The 7,995-nt window shown below is 32.4% G+C and overlaps 2 protein-coding genes across 3 annotated transcripts; one reads left to right on the forward strand and one right to left on the reverse strand.

Annotated features, from left to right (window-relative positions):
• Positions 1 to 245: 245 nt before the first annotated feature.
• LOC108558310 lies at positions 246 to 2,995 on the reverse strand. The gene is made up of 4 exons (XM_017915186.1): positions 2,861 to 2,995; positions 2,064 to 2,713; positions 563 to 826; positions 246 to 446 (listed from the first exon to the last, which is right to left on the reverse strand). Exons 2-4 carry the CDS (start codon positions 2,473 to 2,475, stop codon positions 295 to 297), a joined length of 828 nt encoding a protein of 275 aa, XP_017770675.1. The 5' UTR covers positions 2,476 to 2,713; positions 2,861 to 2,995; the 3' UTR covers positions 246 to 294.
• Positions 2,996 to 5,459: 2,464 nt separating this feature from the next.
• On the forward strand, positions 5,460 to 6,766 carry LOC108558311 (autophagy-related protein 16-1-like). 2 transcript variants are annotated; one of them, XM_017915188.1, is made up of 5 exons: positions 5,460 to 5,780; positions 5,864 to 6,146; positions 6,200 to 6,371; positions 6,421 to 6,509; positions 6,685 to 6,766. In XM_017915188.1, exons 1-5 carry the CDS (start codon positions 5,678 to 5,680, stop codon positions 6,749 to 6,751), a joined length of 714 nt encoding a protein of 237 aa, XP_017770677.1. In that variant the 5' UTR covers positions 5,460 to 5,677; the 3' UTR covers positions 6,752 to 6,766. The 2 variants fall into 2 exon arrangements, with proteins under 2 accessions (XP_017770677.1, XP_017770678.1); XM_017915189.1 differs by having other exon boundaries at positions 6,200 to 6,362.
• Positions 6,767 to 7,995: the final 1,229 nt, after the last annotated feature.

Raw genomic sequence — 7,995 nt, forward strand, 5'->3', positions numbered from 1 at the left:
CAAATAGAAAAAAACATCCCCTAATTAAATTATCCGCCTCGGGGTTGCAAAGCTAATTAATCCTTCAACAATGGTCAAGAGTTATTTGCTCGGTTCAATTGTTTGCGCTGCATCCGAAACACGCGTTGCTTAGGAACAGAGAATGACGTTAATCAGGCGGTTTTACGTAAAACGTGTAACTAAATTTATTAATAAATAGAATATAAAGACTTATGCAAATAAATTAATTTTTTTTTTTGTGGGGAAACAAATGGAGATAGCATGCATGATCGTTGTGTGTTATAATATAATAGTTCAATCTCGATTGACGGGGGGGACGTGATTCGATATCCTCGGTCTTATGTGGTATATGGAGTCCGGTTGTTGATCGGGGACATCGGGGAAGCCTTGGTCGTATCCATGGTGACCTGGAGCCCCGTTCTGTTGCCACCTCCTGTCGTACAGATCTGAAATCCGATATTTAATTATTATTCACGCGATGAAAGTAAATCCGTTTCCGGATTCCAATTAATCAACAAAAAAAAAATAAGAAATTGGAAAAGCAATGGAAATGCGAACTCACATTGCTGCCTCGAGTGGTGAGGATGATGATGGTGATTAGATCCACTTTCGTAGAAACCGTAGTTCACGTCGCTGACCGCGATTTTCTTGAGGCCTTGAATCGAAGTGAGTATCAATGCCAGCTTGGCCAAGAGCAAGGCTTTACCACCGAGGACAGCTAAGAATTGGAAACCGAGAGGGATTGCTATGATCGCCATCGCCATTACACCGAACATCATCAGAGGCATCATCCCTTGGCTTTGATGATGATGATGTCTTCTCCTACCTATTACATCACACATCAACATTATTACAAAATATAAACTTAAAATTATTTCCCAATTCAAACGATTAAAGGAATTGCAAAGTAACAAAATTATAGTCAATTTCTTTGGCCACTTTTCACAAAATATAACGTTTATTAATTACATAAATTAATTGATATTTTAGATATGCAAAAAGTTAAACTGTTTTTTTTTTTGTTCAGGTTCATTGCAAGTTTTAATGCACTTTATATCTTAATGCAACAATTCTCGCAAACCAAATAGTAATTAGAAAATTTGCATAGTTAATAAATGTAATTTGAAACTTCCGGTTCAACTTCGCATTTTGCATATAATTTAAACTTACATAATACTGCTATTATACAGTCTTGAACTGTAACAATTTTACAGTTATAATTGCATATTATTTAATACATTTCATAATTGTCTTTACGGTTCAACAAATCAGATAATTAAAATATTGATTTTTGTTATAAACTAATCAAAAATTAGAGATTTCATAATTTTATATACAATTTAATTACTTATTAATTACAGGATAAAAACAATTATACTATTACATGTAAACATAAAATAACAAGTTATAAAACAAAGCCTACATCCTAATTGCAACTAATTAATTGATCACAAATTGAAATTCCTGTATAATCTAATTGTATACAATAATCTTATTAATGTTGTTGCATGTTGTAATAATCATTATATTCAATTAGTCCCAATCAAAATTAATTTTGCATTAATTATTGCTAGTACTAATTATAATGGACCGAAATTTATCGATTCATCCTACGTGAGTATTGCAGTTAACAATTAATGCGCTGCAGCGTGAATTATTGTACATAATAAGGTAACCAAGTTAATGAAGAATCCATTTCAACGGAAATTCCCACTGGACACTTTTTGGAAAATTTATGATACGAAACTTCACACATCTACAAGATAAACTTGAAATTTCTATAAAGATTCGTTATAGAATTTAATTATCGTATTAATTACATAAATTTGCAGAAATCCATAGTTTCTTTGTATATTTTCAATGTTTTTTTAGTTTAAGTTTCAAACTTTTAATTGGACTTTATTATTTATATTGAATCAAATGTAATTTGAACTATTATCAATTAATCATGCACATGTATGTCGACCAAAATCAATTAATTTTCCTATTCACGTCAATATCGCTAATTGCGAATTAAGTGATCTACTAATTGTTATTGACATCAATTTAGGAATCAATGTTACCTGTTACAACATTCGCTTTCATGAGAGGAAACCGGAAGACGTGCGTACGCAGAACCTCTCCGATCTTCCCAATCAGCTGCATTTTCCAATCTCCCATCTCGTAGAATTTTCCGTTCTTCCTCTCCGATCTTCTATCATAACTGCTTCTATTCCTTCCTTCATCTCTGACAAGCGTAATCCCGTATGGCATCTGTATGGTTTCCTTGGCGATGATCCTATCCATAGCGATGAGCGTCTTCCTCTTCAAGCACTTCTCGACACCAGCAACCGCGTTCTGACGGTCCTCCTCTTGAGCTCTCATCCAACACTTTTGCACCACTAACTTAGCAACCGTGCAGATCTCTTCGAACGGACCACCCCTACAGGTTATCACCAACAGCAGCAAAGCAACCCCATGGAAAATAAAGCGCATTTTGAAATGCAATTCTTTTTGTTGTAACGCTTCTCAATATCTTTGTGTGCTTCGCGAGGACGATGTTTGTTCTATGTGCATTGCTGATCGGGGATTTGCAATGGTACTGGAGGTACTAATGGCTTGTTATTATCTTTTTATATCCGCCAGAGTCGCATGTGCACGAGGTGGAGGGTGTTTCCGGTTATATGGTGCGTGAAATGCATTCATCAAGTCGACCGTAATAACCGGGACAATTCTGCACAAACACAAAAAAAAAGACAATAATGATGCACAAACAAACACTGATATCTATATTAAATGCTTCGTTTTCAATTTGTACTACTAATACATCCTTTACAAACAACACAAGAAAACTATTCTTTGAACTTAATTGTTTACATACCCTAATTTGGTCCAAAAGTATATCGACCTAAGTCTTCTCACTCTTGATCTTGTATAATCCATATACAGTGGAACCTCACTTAACGAGTTTAATCCTTTACTCGTATAATGAAACATATTCGATAATATGTGTATCCGGGACTTCTCTTCTCATCTTTTGTGTCCAACCACTAAAATTTGTTTACCACTGTGGACTATTATAGGTCATTAACAGAATCAATATGCAGAATAGACAAATCCCACTGAGGACAGTGACCGTTTTAACGCGTTTCTTCGTATTTTTGACTAGATACCAAAATGCAGAATAGACAAATCCCACGGAAGACAGTGACCGTTTGCGGTGTTTCTTCGGATTTTCAACTAGAAACCAAACTGCAGATGATTAAATATGAACATAGTCTTATAAGAATAACAAATAAAATTATGTAAAACCAAACGAAGTTCATTAAATTCCCAACAACTGAGACTCCACAACGACAACAAAAGAAGATATCCCACAGTGTCCAGAAAACCATCCATGGGACACGACATATTTTTGTTGCCAGCGGTGGGATTCGAACCCATGCCTCTGAAGAGACTGGTTCCTCAAACTTTAGTAGTTGGACACAACACATCGTCATTCGTTATGCGAAACGTAACTCGTTAAGCGAGTCATTTTTCGTCGTTAAGCGAGGTTCCACTGTATTTAAACAAAAACACACAAAATTATATAATAAATATTGATTCCATAGAATTCCCACATAATTTTTGTATCCCAACTTCTGAAATCAAATGAAAATTACCCTTGATCTACATTTTACGATAATCCAGTTCAAATTTCCACAATCTACGGATTTTCCAATTCCTACTTAATAACTCATTTTCATTTATTTTCTTCTTTCCTTACCGAGTATTTCGCTCTACTCATTTTCGTTTCCTTTTGCGTCTCTCTCTTTTTTTTTCCCATTTCCATTTATTAACGTCTAATGGAAACGCTCTGATAATTCACTCGTATTCTCTTTTTGCATATAATATTCATTTTCCAACATATATAAAAAGCAGTCATTTTCACGAAAGAATTTCCACAGTAATTTACCGTTTATCGCTCATTTTCCAATGAGACCTCTTAAAACCAAATACCTGTTTTCTACTTTTACGTTCATTACTTTTGCAGCGTATTGATTTTTTCTGCACGATTTTAACATTAATATTTCTATTGAATCATATTTTTTGTACTCATTACTTCTCTTCACTCATATTTTGTAATTGATATGTAAATAATTGAAATAGTGAATTTATACTATAATCAACTAAACTGAAAATAGATGAAAAAAAAACAAGTTTTTACAAAAATTTAAAAAAATGTTCTACTCCTCGAAACCTGCGTCTTCTTTAACCTTATTTTTAAACACAATATGTTCTTATTTTACAACACAATTAAATTTATGAATAACAAATGTAGAATTAAATTATTCCATGTAATTATTGCTTTAAAAGTTTATTTTTTTGTTTACTAACAATTATATAAATTGAAGAAGATATTCATAGTGATTAAGAACATATATTTATAATTATGATGTCGTGTCCCGGGATTAAGAAATCCTTGGACACCGTGGATTATCTCATAGTTGTGGAGTCTTAGAGGGGTTTATGAATATTAAATGCAATATTCTTAATTAATAGAAACGGATTAATAGATATCAGAGTTTTATTGAGAAGTCAACTATACAATAGTTAATATCAGGGATTATTACTAAGAGTTACATTCTCCTCTTAAGTTAGTATTAGTGCTCTTCCTTGGACTCTCGAAATAAGACCAACTTCTCAGTTCGGCCCCTTAATTAAGACTTCCTCTCTTTTCGGTCCCCTGACTAAGACTAAATTATATAATGCAAAAATGTGTTCATTTCAAAAAGGGGCTGTGTGGGAGGTAAGGAAATCAGTTTTGAGCTTGTGGAAAATACAACCATTTCTTTATCTAAGTTTTATGATCCTACCCAAATATTTAGGGGCTGCAGAAAGCTGTTAGGTGGTGATACAATAGACGCAAATATACGATTTAATATGTAACCGTCCTTTGGAATATTCCACAAGTTATTCTAAATAATCACGTACAAGTATGCGTTTGTATATTAGTTATACAAAAGATGATAATAAAATGGCCAAGACAATGAGATAAAACTAATGTTTCATTGACTCAAGTTAACTTCAAAATACTAAATTCTCATTAAAATTAACATGTTAATGTTAACAAATGTATCATAAATTACTGTTATAAACAACAAATCAATCTATGAGAAACACGTGTATTAAAAAGAACAAAGTATTTGTTAGTTTAAAATTATTTTATTTGTAATTGAAACAGTTTTAAAAGTTTCTGTATGAAAAGTAATCAATTGTAATTGTTTACTTAATTTGTTATGTAAATTTCTTAAAATTCAGTATAATTTATTGTGCATCAGAGACGAACATGAATAATCTCACACAGATAAGAATTTACTAAATAAAACCAGAAAAATATACGGAAAAAAAAATAATCTTATCATTCCGATTCGGAGAGAGTTTAATAATTGTCGTTTTAAACAAATTGTAACAAATAAATGCGTGTGCATTCAAAGTCAAAGGAAACTTGCTAATTTTATTAATTAAACTAATTAATAAGTGTCTTTGTATATTTCCCCCCTCTGTGTGTTTCCCCCCTCCCAAAGGTCTAACATAAATTCCAAAGCCTACGGTATTTCCACCTATACCACCAACAGTGCACGAGTGCATCAAAGATCCAAGTGAGGTTATGCCAAAAGCATCTGACAGTTGTGAGTTTGAAAATAAATAAATAAATATGGCAAAGTTGGAGGAGACAAATTGGAGGAAATGCATTATTGAACAAATACAGGACAGGAACAGGAATCAAACCCGTTACTTCCATGACATAATAACGCAAAGTGAGTAATTTTCTTGGAAAATCCTTTTTTACTTGCAGCTCTAACAATGTTGTTGTTTTTTTTCTTTTTTCATGCGATCACAGATAACAGGTTATTTGAAAATGCCAATGCCTTGCGAAGTGAGAATCTGCAGCTGTCCATACAGAATGAGAAACTCAAAGCCGATACCGGCAGTCAACCTATCTCGAATGCATCTGGGGACTCTAAGTTGACCGAACGTATCCAATTTTTAGAGCAGAAGGTTCTGGTGCAGCAGGAGGAACTAACCGAGCTGCATCGGAGAAAAGGAGAGAATGCCCAACAAATTATAGACTTAAATGTTAAGCTTCAGGAGAGGGAAAAAGTCTTGGCGTTAAAGGAAACTAGGTGGGTTGTGCATTATTCGATTTATTATTTTTTTATTTATTTTGTTTGTTTAGTTTGGAGGAAGCACTTTCATCAAATTCTGTTCTAAAAGTCGAGATAAGGATGCATGAAAGCAATATGAAAGAGATGGAAAACCTCACACAGATGCTGCGTGATGAACATCAAGCACTGCAGCTTGCTTTCAATTTGCTCGAGGATAAGTTGAGAAAAGTCCAGGTAACTCTTGTAAGCATTGATATTTGTCAGTTATCAAACTATTGATGTGTACTTTTAGGATGAAAATAGACAACTTGTGGAGAGGCTGATTTCGTACAAGGCGAAAGACGCGCAGAAAATGAACGAGGATAACGATAACTTCTTGAAGTAAGTGTAAGAGTGTATTGCCATAAGGGTTACTATGTGTAGTATATTCGCTTTATGTGTCCGCATTATTTTTTTTTCTCCTTTTAGTTATTCGTTATTAATTTAGATTACATCCAGGGTAGTTTTGCGCGCTAGTTATAGCATATTCTCTTTTTGTTTTTAATACTTTTTTTAGCCGTGCACCCAAACAGCATTCCGCACTGACTTTGAGTACTTTTGGTCTGTTCAGGTACGTGTCTTAAAATAGTGCAACCGCATCATTCGATCATTGCTAAAAGTAAGGCAATGCAAATCATTTGACGAGGCTTTCGCTTTTTCGTTCGTTTCATGCACTTTCTCCATTCAATATTACGTACTCTGAATGAATCATAGCTTGTTTGTTTATTATTTATTTACCACACTTGAATTGATAAATTACTGAATCATAAATAAATTTACTTAAAAAAAAAACTTCTATATACAGTGGAACCTCGCTTAACGAGCAAAATAAATTGTAAGAAAAATGACTCAAAAATGGAACGCTTGACGTATATTACATTAGGTTTTATGTGGAAAATTGATCCGGAAAAAGTGCTCGTTAAGCGAGGTTCCACTGTATACTTGAATTTTCAACAATTAGTTAACTTTTTTAATAAATTTATTTCTTAATATTTAACATGATATTATGATGATATTAATTAAATCTCCGTTATTTTGGTAAACAATTAGATAACTTAATAACAACATTGCAATGATTTCAATTGATACGTGATACCAAAGGTCGTCTCTGTTTGGGTGTCATAACATTTTGTTTAACAAATTACGTTTAATTATTTTAACATGCTTTGATTGTAACCTTTTTTGTTGTAACTTTGCTTTGGCTCTACTTCATCTATCGCTTTACGCTTTATCATTGTACATGTTCTTTCTTTGTATCCACTATGTGTATTAATCACAATTATTTTATTGCATTTCTGCAAGTAGTAATCTTTTTTATATTAATGAAATATACTTATTTTTTATAGTACTAGTTTTATTTGTTACGAAAAATGCATATACTCTTGGTTCTCTTTTTATACGGTAGATACGTTCCACAGGAAAACGCATAAAAATAAATCGCACAAAAAAGGACTAGACACACGTATAAAAATAAAGGATACGTTCCATAATTTTTTAAAACCGCATAAAACTAAATCAATGAGTTACAATGTACCGAAAATCGCATAAAAAGGGTTTATTAAATTTCAGAAAAATAATGAATCTTACTATATTCTTTCTGAAATGTTTATTCATAATTTTATAAAAACGTGAACAATCATAGACAAGTTTATTAAAGACATAATTCTAAAGAAAAAATGTGAAGAAAAATTAACTTTCATAAAAATTTTCTGTATTTTTTTTTTTGTAAAATTTTTCCGTATAAATTTAGAAGGAAATATGTTAAGATTATATTTTTCTGAAATTTAATAAACTTGTCTATGATTTTTAACGTTTTTATAAAATGTAA

This window comes from Nicrophorus vespilloides, unplaced genomic scaffold (genome assembly GCF_001412225.1).
Source record: "Nicrophorus vespilloides isolate i.1.1-1 unplaced genomic scaffold, Nicve_v1.0, whole genome shotgun sequence".
NCBI classification, from domain to species: domain Eukaryota; kingdom Metazoa; phylum Arthropoda; class Insecta; order Coleoptera; family Silphidae; genus Nicrophorus; species Nicrophorus vespilloides.

Excerpts from the sequence above, each read along its gene's own strand:
- LOC108558310 (XM_017915186.1), bottom strand. The coding sequence starts at position 2,475 with ATGCGCTTTATTTTCCATGGGGTTGCTTTGCTGCTGTTGGTGATAACC. Across the intron at positions 827-2,063 it reads GAAAGCGAATGTTGTAACAG|GTAGGAGAAGACATCATCAT; the intron begins GTAACATTGATT and ends GTGATGTAATAG. Across the intron at positions 447-562 it reads TCACCACTCGAGGCAGCAAT|ATCTGTACGACAGGAGGTGG; the intron begins GTGAGTTCGCAT and ends ATCGGATTTCAG.
- LOC108558311 (XM_017915188.1), top strand. The coding sequence starts at position 5,678 with ATGGCAAAGTTGGAGGAGACAAATTGGAGGAAATGCATTATTGAACAA. Across the intron at positions 5,781-5,863 it reads CCATGACATAATAACGCAAA|ATAACAGGTTATTTGAAAAT; the intron begins GTGAGTAATTTT and ends ATGCGATCACAG. Across the intron at positions 6,510-6,684 it reads GATAACGATAACTTCTTGAA|CCGTGCACCCAAACAGCATT; the intron begins GTAAGTGTAAGA and ends TACTTTTTTTAG.